At 45.7% G+C, this 19625-nt stretch overlaps 1 protein-coding gene across 5 annotated transcripts in view; it reads left to right on the forward strand.

Moving 5' to 3' along the window:
* Window positions 1-19625, forward strand: part of TPCN1 (two pore segment channel 1) — a 49167-nt gene that overhangs the window by 26107 nt on the left and 3435 nt on the right. For all 5 annotated transcript variants that reach the window (XM_074920714.1, XM_074920713.1, XM_074920712.1 and 2 more), the window contains 22 exons: window positions 179-309; window positions 878-966; window positions 1561-1595; window positions 2208-2266; window positions 3060-3159; window positions 4133-4249; window positions 5180-5304; window positions 6572-6620; window positions 6823-6886; window positions 7869-7913; window positions 8994-9050; window positions 9140-9193; window positions 10681-10753; window positions 10959-11066; window positions 12293-12364; window positions 13182-13271; window positions 14032-14147; window positions 14870-14916; window positions 15463-15531; window positions 15971-16055; window positions 17535-17671; window positions 18966-19046. In XM_074920714.1, the coding sequence (XP_074776815.1) occupies window positions 179-309; window positions 878-966; window positions 1561-1595; window positions 2208-2266; window positions 3060-3159; window positions 4133-4249; window positions 5180-5304; window positions 6572-6620; window positions 6823-6886; window positions 7869-7913; window positions 8994-9050; window positions 9140-9193; window positions 10681-10753; window positions 10959-11066; window positions 12293-12364; window positions 13182-13271; window positions 14032-14147; window positions 14870-14916; window positions 15463-15531; window positions 15971-16055; window positions 17535-17671; window positions 18966-19046 (1803 nt within the window). The remainder of the gene's footprint in view (window positions 1-178; window positions 310-877; window positions 967-1560; window positions 1596-2207; window positions 2267-3059; window positions 3160-4132; window positions 4250-5179; window positions 5305-6571; window positions 6621-6822; window positions 6887-7868; window positions 7914-8993; window positions 9051-9139; window positions 9194-10680; window positions 10754-10958; window positions 11067-12292; window positions 12365-13181; window positions 13272-14031; window positions 14148-14869; window positions 14917-15462; window positions 15532-15970; window positions 16056-17534; window positions 17672-18965; window positions 19047-19625) is intronic.

A 19625-nucleotide genomic window follows, 5' to 3' on the forward strand; every position in this document is an offset into this window, starting at 1 on the left:
TGTAACAGGGATGATTTAGCCATGTGTCCCAGCTGCCAAATGATTCATGTGAGACCTCTAAGCGCTCAGAGACACCTCCCATCCTTAAAGTGTCCACATAAATGGATGGTTAGTGAGAGCTTTTCCTTTCCCAAAAGGAGTCTGCAGCTGTGCCTCTCATTAAACCCCTTTTTTGCAGACTTGTGTGCTGTTTGTACAGTTCATAGAAGCCATCGTGGTGTTGGTGCGCCAAACCTCGCACGTCCGGATAACGAGAGCTCTGCGCTGTATCTTCTTGGTGGACTGCCGGTACTGTGGTGCTGTCAGAAGGTGAGTGCTCAGCTGGCTGGGTTCCTGCTGTCGTGCCTGGGACTGGGGCGAAGGAAATGCAAGCATCTCGGGAAAATAAGTGTCTTTCATGGCCATATCAGATCTCGGAGATTTTCTGGAATTGCGACACAAGCGTAGCTAGTGTCTTGCTGATGTAAGGGAATTTCATACGTAGTAGCTTTGGATGTGCTCATGGTACACGGTGCTTATGGGTGCCGCCCCGAGCTGTATAAACTACCTCAGAGAGCACAGCACGTGAACATGGCTGTATTGTTTCTGGCTCCTCGGTTTACCTGTAAACTTCACAATGAATCACAGGACTAGTCTTTAGTCTGGAGAAGGAAAGTTGACAGGGTGACATTTGTATTGTTTACAGTACCTGAGAGCTGACTGCAAAGGATGGATAGGTAGCTTGGAAACAATCTTAATTTACCTAGCTTTCTGCTTTTAGTCCTTGGAGGGAGTGGAAAGTAAGTCCTCAAGTATGGCATGTTGGGTTTTTTTTCTCTGCCAACCTGGAGGAGAAAACATGCAAGTTTTAGTTTATCAATGTTTTGTTATTTTTCAGAAATCTGCGACAGATCTTCCAGTCCCTCCCACCATTTATTGATATTCTTCTCCTCCTGCTTTTCTTCATGGTGATTTTTGCCATCCTGGGTGAGTTGTATTTACGGAAGTTATGAAGTTATTATCCAAAAGCAACACAAATAGCCTGGATTAATATAAAGCTGATCAGATTCAGAGTCCTGCCAGGATCTTCCATTTGCCCCATTTCATCTGCAATCATCTGGAAGGCAGAATTAAAGATCCAAAATATCTAGAAGCTGGGTGTTTGATTTTGAGACAAAGGTCCTTTTGACCTCTTCAGGAGGATAGTCTGTGGTGTGTGTGGTTGTGGTTTCCAAGTTCTGTTTCCATCAACTACTCCTCAATCTTGTAAGTTTAGTCTACGTTCCTACAAATGCATGTGTCTGTGGTGTACCTGCTACAGTCCTATACTCAAACCATCCCCAGAAAGTGTATTTTCCAAAACCATCAGCGACGTGCCCGTGACATGTATTGGCAAATCTATATGGAGAAGGCCTTCCAGATACTCTCCTCTTTATGGTGTCAGAGAGGGCTTACTCTTAGTGTGACCTTCTCTTTGGGAACAGAGGCTCACCACACTGCTGCTTGACATTAAACAGACTTTATTTTTGTTTGTTCTTTCCCCCTTTCTTCTCTTCTGTACCTTCTCTGCGGCTTCTCTAGGTTTTTACTTGTTTTCTCCTAACCACTCGGATCCGGTGAGTATCACTGATTCTTTCAGCCGATGCTTGAGTCCCATTTTGATGTGCTTAAGAATCAGACAGGACTGTGTAGACGTACCTTATTGCTGTGTGGTGGCCTGGCAGGCCAGATGCTAGCTGGTCAGAGTTGCTTGGCAGTGTTACCCTGGTTTACACCCTGCTGGGAGGGAAGGCTGTGCAGAGAACTTACTCAAAGACAGGGTGTCCCAGAGGGAACATTCCCAGAGTTGGTGTCATAATTCAGTCAAACAAGCCACCTGATGCTGTGTCGAGGGGAGGAAGGTATCTGGGTGAAAGCTTGGCTGCCTCAGACTGTGACTGTCAGAGTCTAGCAGACACTCGTTCCTGCTGCTGCCCAGTCTGTACCTTACTGGGAGTAACTACTGCAAAAATGTGTAGAGGAGCTGTTAATTGTTTTAACTCTTCACATGCCATCTCTCAGGGACCTTTAAAAAGGACCAATGCTGAAGTATCCTTTCCCTAGGGAGGCATCAGGGAGTTGTAGAAGTGCCTATATGCAAGTGGAGGGTGGGGTGGTTGGTTGGTTTTTGAATGAAATGTCACTATGAAATTCTGCTTGCATTTGGTCATGGGAGTTTTTTCTTTCAGTATTTCAATACCTTAGAGAACAGCCTTGTGAATCTCTTCGTGCTTTTGACCACTTCGAAGTAAGTTCATGCTTTTCTAGCTTAGTCTTTCCCTTTGTCCCCAAAGAAGTTTAGCAGAGCCAAGAGCTTATTTCCAGAAATGCTCTGTCTCTGAATGTCACCCCTTTCCTCTGCATGACAGAGAGATTTCCTGGGTCAGCCTGCATGGGAAGAACTGGTATTTCATTTTGCTTTAGGACACTGTGACCTCAGATGCAGAGTTATCTCTAAGCGTCTCAGACCACTTCATCAGTGTGAGGGCAATAAGAGGGGAAACAGCTTTATTAGGCCTTGGTCCAAGAAAGGACAGTTTCTATTTGTGCTCCTTTGTCAGCTGACAGTTTGCTGTTGTGAAGTATCTTCCTATTACTCTGTTTCGGTTCACCTATCTGCTAGGAAAGGGGGATAACAACAGTGGGTAAATATTGATCTGCTGTCAGGGAGAGCTCTGAGGATTAAGAAATTAGCAAAGGATGGAATAAATCTTAGGCTGTAACACTCTTACACCAAGGCTGTATTGCTGTTGTTGCTAAGTTTCAAAGCACAACCCTTAACCATGTTACAAATCCCCTTTGCCCATCTGATTTTTGGGATGTGCAGGAATGTGCTTTTCATACTTTTTCACCGTGTCTCCACGTTCTTGCTGCTTGTTGCTAGGTGCAAACTTCTGTGTCATGAGCTTACGTTTTGCAGAAATGCACAGATCTATGGATGTGGGTTTACACAGACACCTGTGTCCTGTGCTCTTGCCTTTATAGTGGGAAGTGTAGCATGAGCAATTTGGTGCTTAAACTTCTGTCTTTTTCGGGTGCAGTTTCCCTGATGTGATGATGCCATCTTATGCCCGGAACCCCTGGTCCTGTGTCTTCTTCATAGTGTATCTCTCCATTGAGCTGTACTTCATCATGAACTTGGTGAGTCCCCTGATGAAGCACTTGACTTCTCTCCACCTGACTTTAGAGTTCATTGCCCAACGGGGTCTTCCCCATTCCCAAGAGTGCTCTGTAATAATCTGAGACCCTTTGGCAGAATACTTGGCTACAGTAGGAGTCTTTTAATGTTTAACCACAAGGAATTGAACTAAATCACAGAAAATGGAATGATAGGAGTATCTTTCAACTTCTCTCACATTAATATCATGCTTGGAGTGACATACTCAGTTGCATGAAATTTACTGTCCTTTTCTGTCTTAATTATTTATCATAAAATGGCATTTTATTAGCTGGGCTTGCCTGAAATACTTTGTAAATCAGTTTGAAGGGGATGGAATTACTGAGAGGACTTGAAGAGTGCTGATAACTTCAGTATGAGAGCATGGCTACTGTGCTGGCTCTGCTTCCTGCAGCATCTAGGACAGAGCCAAGGCCAGCTCAGGTGAGCCTGTGAGTGGTGGAAAAGGAGTTCTCAAAGGAGTTGAATTCTGCAACTCAAAATGAGTGATTTGATGCTTGTAATGGGCTTGGATTTCACTGCTGCTGTCCTAGATGGAGGGTTAGTTTTGACATGTGTTTGCCAAAGCTCCTGTGGAAGGGTGAGTCCAGAAAGCCGCCCTCAAAACCCTCTTTCCAGAAGAGATCAGGGCATTTAAACAAACCTTTTAGTACTGTTTTCGGTCAGCATGTGGGGGGTTACCCTTAGCTCTTAAAACCACTATCGAGTGTTAGAAGGTCAGAAACATCTGGACCCCTTCCGAAAAGTAGATCAGTGTGTGTGCAGTGGGCTTGGTGATCCTTTTGTGGGATCCCTTTGTGACCCACGGACCCTTACTGCCTCTGTTCTGCCTCAGGCACTGTCTCCTGCAGGCGATGCCTCTCCGGGCCTCTGGATATTTCTGCCTGTCTCAGGTCACCACAGAGTATAAGGATCATCCCTGTCTTCTCTCTGCAGCTTCTCGCTGTTGTGTTCGACACTTTCAATGACATTGAGAAGAGGAAGTTTAAGTCCTTGCTGCTGCACAAGCGCACGGCCATACAGCACGCCTACCGCTTGCTGATCACCAAGCAGGTACGGGCCCTGCAGGAGGGCAGGTCGGCAGTGCTCTACGAACACCAGTGCTCTGGAGTGTTTAAAGACCGTGTTCCAGAAGAGATGATTTATGTCTGTTGGCTGGAGTCAGACTCACCAAGGGCTACTGTTTTTTCATTTGTGTAACTTGTTTATATCTGTTTCTGGAGAAAACACAACGTAGTCTGAATTTCAGCCCCATGTGAGGTAATGGAAGTGTCTTGCTAAAATGAGTGAAGTTTATCCTGGAAAGCATGCAATCATTGATTCCTCTCTGATTCAGCGTGGGTCTTGCTTGAGGACTTGCTTCTCAATTAGAGGAGGGGTGGGTTATACTTGTGAAGGTACAGTACAGTTGCTAGAAACCACATGAGTAAATGGTACAGAAACAGAAGTCATTCATGCACAAACAACTCTTTACAGGGACAGAGCACTGGGGGAGAGGGTTGATTTCTTGCTTAACTTGTGAAGCAGCAAGAGAAATAGGGCCCAAAAATAACTAACCTACTTCTAGTAGATCATTTCATGTTTAGGGCACATGTATTATATGAACAGTTCCTGAGGAATAGCTGATAGTCTTTAAAAAGTGCCAGTAATGGGATCTGTTAGGTTGTCCACTAATTTCCCAAGAAGAGTGGTTGAACTCTGTCCCTTGGGGTGTCTGGTTGGACAGTTTTCACATGATAGGGCAACAGGGAACAGCTCTGCATTTGCTGGAGGGACTGACTGCTAGGAGAGCTTTCTGATCTCTGGGATAAGCTCAGGAGGTTAAAGTAGTAGCTTAGGGTACTTTTGGGGCTTAGTTGTAATGGCATCTTATGATAACGTCGAATCCTGATTAAAACAAATCCAGAGTGAGAATTAAATATACTAGCCTCTACGTGCTTCTGCCTGATGTCGCTGCTTATGACAACATTCCCTTGTTTCTAGAGGCCGTCTGGAATTTCCTTCAAGCACTTTGAAGGGCTGTTGCGGTTTTACAAGCCTCGGATGTGTGCCAGAGAGCGATATCTCACTTTCAAAGCACTGAATCAAAGCAATACTCCTTTAGTCAGGTAGGATGGTCTTACTGCTGCACCCAGAGCAGGGAGGTTGCATCACTCTCTGAAGCTAGGCTGTGCTTCAGAGAGGATGGCTGGGTTTTATGGAAGGAAATTTTTCTGGGATGTGGGAATAGACTTATGTGATGGAAAGGATTTGTCTGGGAAGCAGGGAGCTTGGAGGGGGGAAGTACCCTGAGAGTTGAGGTTTTTCTGCGGAGGTGATGGAGTTCCTGCGTGCCCTCTTGTGGATACAGCGCTCTTCTGGCAGTCACCAGGCAGCCGCTGCTCCCCACCTCCCCTGCCAGAACAGAGGAGCGAGAAATTGAGGAACAGCATTAGAGCCTGCAAGGAGCATTTCTTCACACAGTGCGGCCTCGCAGTTTAACAAGTTTTTGTTTTTTCCAGCAGCTGGCTGTGTCCCCCAGGGTTTTGTTAATTAAAATCTGGTTCTGCTGGTGCTTTCAGGACTGTCATCCTCTGTGTTATGAGGCAGAGAATTGCCATTCTGGTGGGTGGGTGCAGCTAACTCCAGCCAGCATGGAAGTGGAGGGAATTAGAGCAGAAGTCCTCCTCTTCCTTTTCCTTTGTTCTGGCCACAGACAGACTCAGAATGAGTCTCCCATTAAACTGGTGCCGATGCTTCTCCTTAAAGTCAAGTGCCACAGAGGAGTATTGAAAATGGCATAGGGAGAAGGGCTGAGTTTTTAAATTTAGGCACGTAATGACACCAGTAAGAGTCTGAGAAGTTCAGCATCCTCTCTTTCAGATGCCTGAAAGCTGTTATAGGCCTGACCCTGAGCACCTAGACAGGCACTTACGTTTTATGAGTTTCTTTGCTTTCATGTCCTTTTTCAAATTTCATTGTTACTTTGAAAAGAAAATGTGCAAAGATGTTAGAAAAGGACTGTACGAGTAATTAAGACAGTCCAAGACTTCTTCTAGAAGAGTAGTACAGTCTCTCTCCCTGGGAGTTTGCTATCTAAGCTTGAGGTCTTTCCTGTCAGTGGTAGAATTCTGGAGTTCAGTAGAGTCAGAATTTCCTTTACGGGCTGTAGTGTTACAGAAAGAAGAAAGGCTTTGCACCCTGCTCTGGCTGTTGTCAGTCAGTAACCTTTGGCCAGACTGGGAAGAGGTCAGTGTGGAGTATACCAACTGTGGCTACAGTTCTAATAAGGAGTTAATAACTTCCAGGGACTCTCTGATGATGATGCCTGACAAGGACAATTAAGGATCTAATCAACTCCAAGGCTCTGATCAGATGCTTCTTTCTGTTTTGCAGTCTAAAGGATTTTTACAATTTCTATGAAGTTGTTGGCTTAAAATGGAAGGTGAGTGTTTTTTGGGTGGAGAAGATGGGAAATGTGTGTGGGAGGGAGAGCAAAGGAGGCCGGTGATTGAAGAGAAGGTGGGTAAGAAACAAAGGCAATCTAAAAGAAACAGATGATGGGGATAAGGTGGGTCTCCATCACTGCCCATTTTTTGTGTGGATGTAGCATTGACTACTTCTGATTGTGGCTGTTCTGCTTCCAGGCAAAACGAAATCGTGAGCACTGGTTTGATGACCTTCCACGGACAGCATTCCTTATTTTTAAAGGTAACAGACTGTGTTTTTGTGACAGCATGCGTTCAGCTAACAGGAAGAGCATTTCTTTGCAAAGACAGGGCCCTCGGAAGGGACCTTCTCTTCTGTCCCTGGTAAACAGCCAAGGGAAGGCCTCCTAACCAACTCTCTCTGTATTTGGAGCCTTGCATTCAGAGTCTTCAAAGAAGATGTCTCTCATGTAAATATTCTCTGTGCTCTGACCCAAACCCTGACTTCCTTAAAATAAGAGACATCTGTCAGATGCTCTGTAGCAAAGCAGACCCTGAGGTCATGGAGGGCTGTATTCCTTTTTTAGCACAGAGGTTAGGTGGGGATTTATGATTGCTGAATCTAGTAGAGTTTATAGAATTTCTCCATATCCCAGGTGGCAACTCACAGCAGTGACTGTGAAGAGGGATGTGTGTTTTCACAAAAGCTGTTAGGCTTCCTAGTCCCAAGATGTGGTTGCAGCACTTGTACAGGTCAAGTGCAGCTGCTCAGGAAGGGGAAAGAGGTCTGAAATCAGTGTAATCTGTCTTGCAAACATAGCCATTCAGAAATAAGAACTTATCTGCAATTCTTTTGCAGTGTTGTGTGCTAGTGGGAACAGTTAACACCATCTAGATCCAAACACAGCTGCCATAGGAGTCCTACATATCTCTGCTGATGCACTCAACCCTCCTTGACAGCACAGGTGTTGTTCCAAACACGAGTAGTGCTTCAACAGCTGCATTTACCTCTGTCCATGCCACAGAACTAACACGTAGAGGAAAAAAGGTATCTTGGCGGTTAAGGATAGCGAGTTTATTGCTGCTAAAACTCTAGAGGAAATTTTAACTTGGTCCCAAGAACTAAAAGTTAATCTGCTAATCTATTTAGCTTCTGTGCTGAGATTTGGTATGAAAAATGTCTCTAAGGAGAAGATAGAGGAATCTGTGTGTGAGAGATGGAGGACTGTGTAAACATTTGTTTTGTCATACATTCCTCCTTACAGGCATCAACATCCTCGTGAAGTCTCGGGTGTTCCAATACACCATGTGTAAGTAGAAGCAACGAGCTGTCTCTCTGCTAGGCAGCCTTGATCACTGGTGTGCTCTGTCTGCCACCCTCACGGGGACTTAGCGTGGTGGGGCCCGGTCTTTGGTCTGATCATGGCTCATGTACAAATTTTAGAGTTTTGGCAGAGGGGGAGGGAACTGCTTGCTTGTACCGACCACTGCTGCAGCCTGGACTCTGAGCTCTCGCTGTGTCGAGTCTTCCAGAGAGGCTCCTACTTCATAACACACTTGTGGGTCGGATCCTGTATGAGTCAGCTCGTTGTGTTTAGGTAGGTTGGTGGTTAGCTTTCACAGGCCTTGAGGTTTTTATCTTGCAGCTGAAGGATGCTGGGTAAGGAACTGCCTTGCCAGTCAACCACCTTCTTCTGTTTGCACTTGAGAAGGTGCAAGCATCCTCGTTGCTGGAGGGATTGCTTGGCAACTGTACTGCCTGTGAGAAGGATTCTGTGCTTCTCTCTAAAGGAGAAAGAGTGCTTGCTCGTGGTGCTACTTGCAGTGTTGTAAACAATCTGTCCCTGCTCTGTAATTTGGGGTTTTTTTGAATGTTGAAGGAGAAGTTTTTGTAAATTGGGATGCTAAACTAAAGCAGGTGGGTGGGGTGGAATGAGGAGATTTGAGTGAAAGGGAGAAGTCCTGCAGCTTCAGTTGTCAGGGTTTGAATGCTGGGGAGCAGCGATAGATCCAGGCCAACAGGGTTTTGTCCTGCACTGTCAGGGACCCGGTGGTTCTTGAGATCTTGTTCTAGAACTAGGAGGCGGCTGAAATATGCAGGTAATAACATGGCAGAATGTACACTAATTATGAGCTAAAATGATTGTGCATGATTCAGACCATTGTTTTGATTTAGTTTTGCCTTCTTCTGAAGATAAAGGTACTGCATCTGTTAAAGGCCTGGAAAAAGTTAGGGTAGAAGATTCTCCCACGTTACGAGTTCAGTTTGTTGAATTGGAAACAATGACCCTGCAACTTGTCCTATATTGTACTCTTTCTATTAGCCTAGGAAATGGATGTTTTCTGGTCCAGGAGTGGTTTTGCTATGGGTTTTTTACTTTGTTTTCCAGATACTGTGGTGGCTGTGAATGGAATTTGGATTCTTGTTGAAACCTTCATGCTGCAAGGTAGGAAACATCATAGCTTGTTTCTTAACTGTGAGGCTGGGGGATTGAAAAAAAGGAAGTCTAGAAAAAGTTCTTCTTGTGTCTTGCAGGAGGGAATTTCTTCTCCAGAAATGTCCCATGGAGCTACATAGTCTTCCTCACAAGTAAGCTGATGCCTCCCCACAGAGCTGTGTCATTTCATAAGGAGTTGGGAGGGGAATAGACAGCTCTGTTCCTGGGAGATAATTCAGTTTGAAGTTAAAACTTAGCCACAGGTGTACAGACTCCATCTAGAACAGTGCTGCCTGGCAGGGATTGTCAGCATCCACACAGACCCACGTGAACACTGCTGCAGTGTTACACAGCTCCCTGCGCCACGGCAGTCTGGGGGGCCTCTTACCTCTGGTGCAACTCTCAGCAGAAGCTGCTGTATTACATTAAAGTTGGAGTCAGCCCTGAGAGCAGAATAACGTCGTTTGTTAGGCACAGCGTGCAAAGTGATAAGCTCCTCCAGACTTGTGATGGCTCTGCGTGGAGTTGCTCATGTTGCTCTGCGCTGCAGTGACTATTCCAGGAGGCATTACCAGCTCTGATCTGATTGCAGCTGTGAGCTGGCTCTCTGCCACACAAAGCAAGGCAGTCGTGTTGGAGTACAGAGTGCAGGGGCATGCTGAGGAGAAGACTGAAAGGACTAGATGAACTAGTTGATGAACTGAGTTTTCCAATTGAACATCATCCCCTCCATGAATGCGTACCTTAGTCTTCCTTTTCAGCCCAGGTACAAGCAATTGCATCTTCATGGGCTGGTTCATCGCACTGCCATAGAACTCTTCAGTGATGTGAATTCACTTCTCCTGCCAGTGTCTCTTGCTTGAGGAGGAGCAAAGTATAGCTCCGCTGACTCAAAATAGCGTGTTGAACTGCAGCAGGAGGTTCTCTGGAAAATCTAGGAGAGGTTGCTAACATCTTATTTGTCTGCTGGGTAGCTCTAGTGCTTCCCTGGCTGCTAGTCTTCAATACACTTGTTACGAAAGTTAAAAGGCAGAAGCACTCTGCAACACTTCTTTTCACAAAGATGTTGTCATCCAGCTCTTCTCTTCACTTTTCTCCTACCCCTCCTCCTTGGAACCTGGAAAGAAAGATTTTTGGGATGACAAACAGGGTGTCATCATGTTATTACGGTGTTTTTTAACCTACAGGCCCAAAAGGTGTTACTAGAACAGAGGGTGAAAGTAGATGGCTCTTCTTCGAAAGGAACTCTCCGTGCAAGTCAAGGCTAGGCTAGGGGGTGTGGATATGTTCCACTGAGATAGAAGGAAAAAAAAAAAAGGCAGGACTGAATTCCCTACACCACTTTCTGGCCTTTCCTACAGGAGTTTGTGCCTCAACATTCATAGCGTGTTAGCCAGCTAAGCATTTTGTGGACTGTTCTGTAGAGAAATCACCATGAATACGGGAAAATATGTTGATTTGGAAGGAAGATGTCTCCTTGGCATCTCACCAAGAATAAGGAGAATGAGTGGGGGTCTGTTAAACCTGTGTTCAGAGGTCCTCTACTTAAAGCACGACACGTCTTTGAGGACAAGCCTTTGCATAAGCCCTCCTTGTGATGCTGTTTATTTCTGTCCATGACTGTCATCTTGTTTTACAGTTTACGGTGTGGAGCTGCTCCTGAAGACCACTGGACTGGGGCCTGTTGAGTACCTGTCCTCAGGTTGGAATCTGTAAGTGCTCACTGATGTTTTGAGAGAAAGGTGGCAAACACTGTTGGGTTACACTTGACTTCTGAGATGAGTGTTTAGGCCTGTAGACGAGGCTGTCAGCAAGCTATTGAAATTCTTCTGCCCTTGGCCTTGTGCACCAAGAACCTCTCCTCTGCTGAAACACTGGTGATAAATCATTGCTCTTATTTTGTTTTCTTCTTTCCAGATTTGACTTCTCAGTCACCCTGTTTGCATTTTTGGGGCTCATGGCACTGGCGTTTAACATGGAGCCATTCTACTTCATTGTGGTTTTGCGACCCCTCCAGCTGCTGAGGTGAGATGGGAAAGCTGGGGGTGGGTACAGAGAGTAGGTGGGGAAGAAAACAGCCAGGCTTGTTTTCCATCAATCCAGTTGGGGTCCAAGCTCCTTGCCAGGAGAGGGCAAGGATTGCTCTGTGGGTACGTGACCATGGCAAACAGGAATGGCGTGGGGTAATGAGATTAGCTAGAGTTATCAAAATGAATGATAACAAAAACTTGGGATGGGATATGAAACCCCGTGCTTTGGAGCTTAAGCTGATCTCTAATAGAGATCAAGGGATTTACCGGGGGCAGATTATCCTGTGTCTGCCTTCGTGGGGTTCTTACACCTCCTTTAAATTGTCTGATGCTGTTCAGAGAAAAGCTCTTCTGTCAGGGTGAGACAGTCTGAGCCAGTTTAATAATTTCCATTGAATTACCAGAAATTACAGTTTTCAAAGGATGCTGCTTTCTAGGGTGAAGTACAACCCTGCTCTAACTACATCTCACACTTTAAGCAAGACTTTAAGCCTGTAACCTCTCTGCAGCTCAGTAAGATGGGTCTGATTAACCCTCTCATTTCGAGGCTGTTTTGAAGGTACATTCGCCTTTGCAGATCGCTTTGAGAGATGTAGGGGGAAGGCATTTAGGCAAAATGTTGTTTTGTTAAAAAAAAACTAATGTAATTTAGCTCTTCAGTGAGGATTTAAAGAACACTTTATGACACTCAAGGGGGAAAAAAAATAAATGTTTTCTCCATTGCTCCCCTGCCAAAGCCTGTGTTTGGCAGCTGTGTTTCTCTGCAAAGGCTGACAGAGTTGCCAAATCTTAAATTAGTAGGCACAATGTAGGATTTTCATCAAATTTTATTGGGTCATGGGGGAAACACAGAAAAGCGAGTGTGTGAGGAAAGGAGTAATGAATCCTGACCCTGTACACAGGACGTAGTTTAAGTTCTTATGATTTTTTTTTTAATAGCTATTTATGCATCATGCTGCGTAGAAAGACGTAGACTTTTCCTTGAGATTCCTCAATCCTGTGAACACTTAGTTGAATGTGTCATAAACATTCAGATGGGACAGCAGGATGTTGTTAGGTGAGTGGAGACCACTTGAGCAAGAGCAGATCCTGTGAATTTAGTGTGAGGAATCCTTACTTTTCATTGACCTGGGAGGTACAGAGAACTGTGACACCCTTAACTATTTCCAACAACACTGAGAAAGTTGCAGCATGTAGGTAACCATTGGCTTCTCCTTTCAGGCTATTTAAGTTGAAGAAACGCTACAGAAATGTCCTGGACACTATGTTTGAGTTGTTCCCCCGGATGGCCAGGTACTAACTTATTCTCTTTGGGTGATGGCGGGGAGAGGGGAGTGTCTAGGGCTGGGGCCAGGATAGGGACCTGTCAAACCTGCTAAAGATGTTTATGCTCTGGTCTGTCAATAGATTGTCACTGATTCCTCAGTGTGCTGCAGTGGGGTGTTAAACTTCCAGTTTCTTGGAGCAGCATGTGATAAACAACGCTCCAGCATGCTGGGCCACCTCCTGCTTTTGTGTTAGGAAGATAACTAAGAGTCGATGCTTGTTTAATTTTCATCCCCCATCCCAGCTTTTGGTGAGAGAGGTGCCCATTTGTAAGGAACATTAGCATGAATGTTCCCAGATGTTCCCCTGTCCTTAATACAGCCACAACAACATTACTGTGAAATGGTGGGGCAGAAGGAGCTTGGTGTTTGAGTGGGGCATCCTCAGACCTTATTTCTTATTTTCTAGCAGAGCTAGAGAACCCTGTTCTTGGCACAGTCCCTGCATCCAAGGACGTGGAGAGGGCAGAAACAGTGTGTGTTGTTCTTTATTAAAGAAACTGCAGAGACATTTGTTTACCAGAAAAAGACAGACTGGGAGGGGATCCAGGCTCCTCTTTAGTTTCTCTCTTCAGTGAGTGGCAAGCTCCTTGTCCAAGGACTTCAAGAGAATGAGAGCAGGCAAAGAACTGCAGAGCCACAGTGGCAGGGAGGGTGGTCTGGGGTTTTCAGTGCTGCTTCCCATCTCTTGGAAATTCATTCCAGAGCAACCAGCCTGTGACTTTGTGTTTCCCTGCCTTAGCAACTCTTCAGTAGCACAATACTCTTTCTGTTTTTGCCTCCAGCCTGGGTTTAACCCTGCTGATCTTCTACTATTGCTTTGCCATTGTTGGCATGGAGTTCTTTGCTGGTGTGGTCTACCCAAACTGCTGCAAGTAAGTACTGCAAATCCATCCCCCTCTGCAGTGGTTTTGGTGCACAGCCAGCAGCTGTGAGCCCTGGCAGCTCCATCTCCCTGTGGAGAAGGAGCCAGAGAATGGGTCTGAATGGGGTTTTGCAAACAAGGCAACATGCTGCAAAAATCTGGGAGACACTTCACTTCTCTAGGTGAGATCGGATGAAATGGCTTTTGCATTGCATTTGGAAAGGGAGAGATTTCAGTGGCAGGGTTGTCTGGCTTTAATGAGCTCTGTAACTTGCCTTGGGTAGCTGCACTGGGAGGACTTCTTCATGGTGCCATGGCTGGAAACTCTTGTCACATCTGCTACAGAGTGAAGTTGAGATTTTTTTCTTGGTGATGCCAGAGTTGCTTGGCCAGACACGTTACATATTTAAGTCTCATTTTGTACCAAGATAAATTCACCTGGTCTTGGAAGCTAAGCTGTCCTGTGCCCTTTTCATCTTAAATGGTGGCAGACCACTTGGAAATGCCAAGCTTTAAGGGTGTGAGCCAAGAAGTCTAACTCAAACAGTTTCTCTGGTATATTTGCTGAATTGTTCAGAAAGACACCATGTGCTCCCTGGGCTTGTGCTGAGCTGTGAAGGAGAGAGGCTTTCAGAGAAAAAGACAAGTGTTGGCCAAGAGGTAGAAACTGCCACCCTGCTCACCACCCTCTAAGTGTTCTGGTATTTACAACCCTTGAGATTTTCCTTGCTTTTCCAGTTCTCATTCTTTGTCCCGGTTTGTCCAACCAGCACAAGCACAGTTGCAGATTCCTACCGCTGGGTGAATCATACAGTTGGCAACAAGACGGTTGTGGAAGAAGGTTATTACTATCTCAATAACTTCGACAACATTTTGAACAGCTTTGGTAAGGGCAGTTTTGTCTGTAGCAAAGACTATTCCTTAGTGCATCTTTGTCCTGCAGAGCTGGATGGCAGGACTCTGATGCTCATGTAAGAAACCTGGGACTCTCCCATAGAGTCAGTCCCACTAATGCACCTCAAACATTCAGCATCCGGCTCTTTCTGTCTGGAGAATCCAGCTGACTAATTGTGCCATGACTGTTTTGCAAGGTAAGCAGACGGCTCTTAAAAGCCAGTGTGAAGCCAGCAGATCTGTTCCGACTGGTGAGCAGACCAGACTTCCAGAGATGTTTAAGGAGGGCTTTAAGTCATTACCCTTCTAAAGAACCAATAGTGATGCTAATACATTTCTTTAATCCCACTGATGAAGAATAATTTGAATGTTGATTACTCTCGGTGTGATTTTTCTTAATGTGTGAGCAGAGGTGTTTATCTCCTGGAGACTTCAGAGGTCTCCATGCTCTCTGCTGGAAAGAGTCAGGTCTGTTTATGATTCTTTTAAGAAATACAGATAAAGGCATGCTCCTGGTTCTGTGGGTCTAACCCCCTTTGTCTGAAGCAATTGCAGTGATGAGGGTCTGCATTCTGTCTCTGGATTTGCTGGCTGTATTGAAACTTCGGTGTCTTGTGTCAGCCTTCCCTGTCAAATACTTTGTCTAAGAATCACTGTAAAGTGGGTCAGGATGGACAAAGTAATTGTCTGTATTTTTTCTCCCACTGTATACAGTCACGCTGTTTGAGCTGACAGTCGTCAATGACTGGTACATCATCATGGTAAGTAAAGCTCAGCTACCTTGTGTGCACAGGTGGCACAGACTCTGCCCGTTGAGCTCAGTCTTCCACACCACCACTGCTTTCTTCCCCTGGTGATTGGAGATGGGCCCAACACTGCCACTTGTTGTTGCCAGATATCTTTTGGTCTTGGTTGCTGGGTGGCATTTGACCTCTGGCATGTTTTCTTGTGAATCTTGACCAGCCTTCAGGCCAGATTTCACAGCCTGGACAAATGATATCGCTCCAGATTCCAGTTTGTCACCCTGCTGCCCAAGCTGTGTTCTGGTAGCAGCAATGGCTCTTGCAGCCCCAAGCTTTACATGTTCTGTGTGTTTGCATATAGGAACGTCTCTTTTTAGCTTGAGGGGCAGATTAGCTGCAAGGACCAGTTGGGGCATTGAGTGTTGTGAAGGCAGCCCCTGGGGCTAATTGTCGAGCCACAAATAAGAGAGAGATGTTTATGCTGCTTTGTGTCTGTTGGCAAGCAGTTAACAGCAGACTCTCCCTTCTTTTGTGCACTGCTGACTTCTTCCCTCTCCTCTTTAGGAAGGGGTGACATCCCAAACCACTCACTGGAGCCGTCTCTACTTCATGATCTTCTATATTGTGACCATGGTAGGTTTCTGGATGTGCTTTATGCATCAGATAGTAGGGATGAGGGGGAGGGAGACAGCTTTTACTGTGTTCCGGAGGGTTTCCATCACTGAATGAGAACAACTCTGCCCTTCTACATAAATGTTTCTTTCAGAAACAGGTGTGCACCCACATCAGTGGCAAAAAGTTGAATTTATGGGCATTGACAAAGTTAATGCTGCACAAATCTGTGCCTGGGGTAAGGACTAGGGCAGCACTAGAGTTTTGTTCCGTCCCCGTTGTGGTTGACTGTTAGCAGTTTACTCACAGGTGTGACACGTGCATCCCCTCTGCCCTGGAGGAGCTGGGTGGGGAGCACAGAGTTGAAGCACAGACCAAATGCTCAGCTTGGGGTTGAACTGGGCTGGAATAACCCCCCAGCAGCAGCCTCCTAATCTCTTCTGTTCGTGTCCTCTCCCAGGTGGTGATGACAATCATTGTGGCTTTTATTCTGGATGCTTTCGTCTTCCGCATGAACTACACTCGGAAGAACCAAGATTCAGAAGGTCAGAACTTGAGGAATGATTGACCTACAGTGTTGTATCTTCTCTCCCTGGTGTCTTGTGCCTGTAAGAGAGAATGGGATTGGCCAGCAAAGACCAGATTTATCAATTTATTTTTTTAGCCTGACTTCCTAAGCTCATTCTTATGCTTTTGTGACATTTCTACATAGCCCTTCTCCTCTGTCCCTCATGTCTCCCCCAGCACTTCCCAAAAACCATGTGTATATGTATGTATGTGGTTTTTTATATATATGTGTGTGTGCTCTTCAACTACTTGAGCTGCTTCAACAAAATAGTTTGAGGATAGGAAGGCTGTGTGCATCTAGTGAAAGAAATCTAGGAAACATTTCAGCAACAATGTACCAAAGCTCAATGAGAGACCTTACAGGATGGGAAGGTGGTTTTTATTTTATTTTTTTTAAACCAATTTCCCTTCCTTGCTAATATACTCACTGGCAACAGAACGTGTCTCCAAGTGGTTTGTCCAGCGTTCAGGCACCAAAATGCTGGATCCAAGTGGTTTGCCAGCACTCTTTGTCATGACATGGACGATGGATGCTGCCTATCCAGTTCTTTCCACATCTCCCAGTTGTTTTTAGACTGGTGACTACATCCTGGTTTTGGACAAGCCAACTGAGAGTGACTAGTCTCTCCATCCCCTCACACTGTGAGTCACCAGTTTTACTCACTGTCCTTTGAGCTGGGTGTCTGAAACTGCATGTAACTTCATGACCTGCTAATTTAGCTGCCACAAACACATTAATTTCTTATAGCCCTTCTCCTGATATTCCTTCAGGTGCTCTACACCCAGACTTTTCTATTCATTCTCCATGCAGACTAATCTTAATAATTCTTTACACTTTTCTGCAGGAAGGAGATAGAGCTACTGCATTTATACATTTAATACCAGAGAATCTTCCCTGAAGAAACATGACAAAGGCCCCAGACATGGGAACAGCTTTGATCAGCCCCTCATCTTTCTTAGGTGCCAGAAGATCACATTTCTGTGGCACAGGCCTGCAGGAGCCAGGCATTGTTAGTTACAGAAACACTTTTGATCGTGGTCACTCCTACACCCAGTTTGAAGGGTGCAGTGAAAGACATTTGTTAGCACTGAACTCCCAAACTGTGTCAGGCAGTTGCAGGTCAAAAGGCAGCAATTCCTGTGTGATTGTTTGCTTTGCTAGTTAATTTACAGGCATGCAAAAAGCTACAAGACTTTTTTTAAGATACTGAGGAGCCTGATGTTTTAAAAAGCTGAGTTGCTTGCTGGCACTGCACGCTAGTTAACTTATTCCCTTCCTTGCTGGGGGACAAGGACATACACTTTCTAGTCACAAAAGTAGGTACAGACTGCCTGACATCTGGCTTGGTCCTGTGCACTGTTAAGTTTTGCCTTCCAGGATTATCGTAGTGGCTGATGAAGCAATGTTCATCTTGGAGACTTTTTTTTTTTCTTCTTTCTTTTTCTTGCCTCTCCAGAAGACAACGGCATTGTGCTGGAGAAGGAGATCTCCAAGGAGGAGGTAGTTGGCATAATTGAGCTGTACAAGAGGAGTTCAGCTGCCGCTGAAACCGCTCAGCTGCAGAAGATCGTTCTGCAGATGGACAAATACGGGGTAAGAGGAGATGCTCACTGCATGTTCTCAGCTTCAGGGGAGGGAGGCGTGCTAGGGCCACAAATGCATTTTTGCTGTCTTAAGAGAAGCTACACGTGTCTTATAGTGCTGAGAGCTGAGTTACTGGAGGGGCTCTGTAGCATCGGCACAAAGATTTGCTGCTCTAGAAAAGTAGCAGCTGAATTTCCCCTGCACTCTGAATGGCCTTCACAAAGGGTTGTTGCTGTTGCTTGCAAACTTGGCTTAGAGCTGTCCTGGCCCACTACTGACTGGAAAAAAGTGTATTTCTTTTTCTTTAAGGAAGCCATTGTCTTGTAATTCTCCTGCCTCTCTCTCTGTGCCATCGTACACTTAGGCTTGGACAGTCCTGAAACATTATGCAGCAATACAATGGTATCGATTCCAAACACCAGGCTTCCTTTCTCCAGGGCACTGCTTACATTTTCATTCTAAAACAGGATGGGCAATTGGAAAAAAGAGCTGGCCTGGGTAACTGCTCTTGTCTCAGAACTGTTGTCTCGTGCATCTGGGCAGAGCTTAAGTGCTTGTTGTAATAATAGCCGTTATATTCTTATATCATCATTACAAAGTGCAATCTCTTAAGCAACCTTTATTTGCTTTGGCTGGCTTGGTAGTTAAAGGCTGAGCTCTTGTTCACACAGACAAAATTCAGAATAGTGATGATGACACTGATCAGAAACAGTTTTCAAGACAAACCAAAGGAGGATGCTGTCCTCAGCCTTGCAGTGGAGTACAGAATGAGGATGCCAGACCTGAGGTTTCTTTTGCTTCTCAATCCTGTTCATATAACTCATGTGGTCAGAGAGTAATTGAGACTTTGGCTCTCTCCTTACACAATTTAAGAAGTCCAGGTTCGTGGAGTAAATGGTATGGTCTAGACAAGTGGGACCTGAAATTGTTCTCAGACAAGATCTTATTTGGAAGCTTGGGTTTGAGCCTTGTTCCAGGCACTGATGTTATATTCATCTGACTAAATTTAGCACTGCTGACAGATGCATCCATCTGAGCTACAGCTCCCTCTGTAGCCTTTGGGGATCTGCTCAGTGTGACTCATCTCAGCCTGCAGTAGATGCCTGCATCTGTTGGGTGACGTGCACCCTGAAATGCCTTTTTCCCATGACAACAGAAGGAGCCCAGGAAAGCCCGAGTCAGCAGTGGATGATGGGTGTCTGCATGAGGGATGTCTGGAGTTGCAGGGACTGGTTCTGTGAGCTGCTGAGTGACTGATGAATGTCTTTTTTGGCTTTTCCTCTTCCTTTCCCCAAATCTTTAGCAAATGTCAACACTGTTTCTGGGGCGCAGATCAAGGACCAAGAGTGATTTGAGTATGAAGATGTATGAGGAGGAGATACAGGTACGTGAGCCTGAGTTGGAAATATCAGCAAGTCTCTGTGGTGAGCAGAACATTGCCTGCAGTAACAAACCATCCTTTTGAAAACTGGAGGCCTTCTTCCTCCAGGACCCAGCCAGCCACGTGCCCTGTGAGAAGCGTAGGCAGTAGATGAAGTGTGCTTTAGATGGAGCCGTTCTTGCACTCAGGGTCTTAAACCACAGAGCACGTCAGAGCCTCTTCAGTGGGTGGCGGTGCGAGGCTGTGCCGGTGAGGGTCAGCGCTCGGGGTGTGCCTGGGCACTCCAGCTTGGCTGAGCTCACCTGCCCTCACCGAGGTGGACGTGTTTGGGCCGGGAGCACATGCACAGTGTGTTCCCGGGGCTTGGCTGCCAAACGCTAATTTGTTAAACCGCTGGAATGTGATTGTGTTTGAGCTTGGGTGTGCCTGTCTGACACAGAAACCAAGTTTCCCTCCTAGGCAGAGTGCTGCTTGGTGTGAGCAATGCTGCTGCTTTTCTGTCAGAATAACAGGCTAACAAATGATTCTCTGGCTTGTTTAGGGCATTCCTGCTAGTGCCCTTCGAGGTCAGGGACTTTACGC

Source organism: Athene noctua, chromosome 17 (assembly GCF_965140245.1).
Source record: "Athene noctua chromosome 17, bAthNoc1.hap1.1, whole genome shotgun sequence".
NCBI lineage: Eukaryota > Metazoa > Chordata > Aves > Strigiformes > Strigidae > Athene > Athene noctua.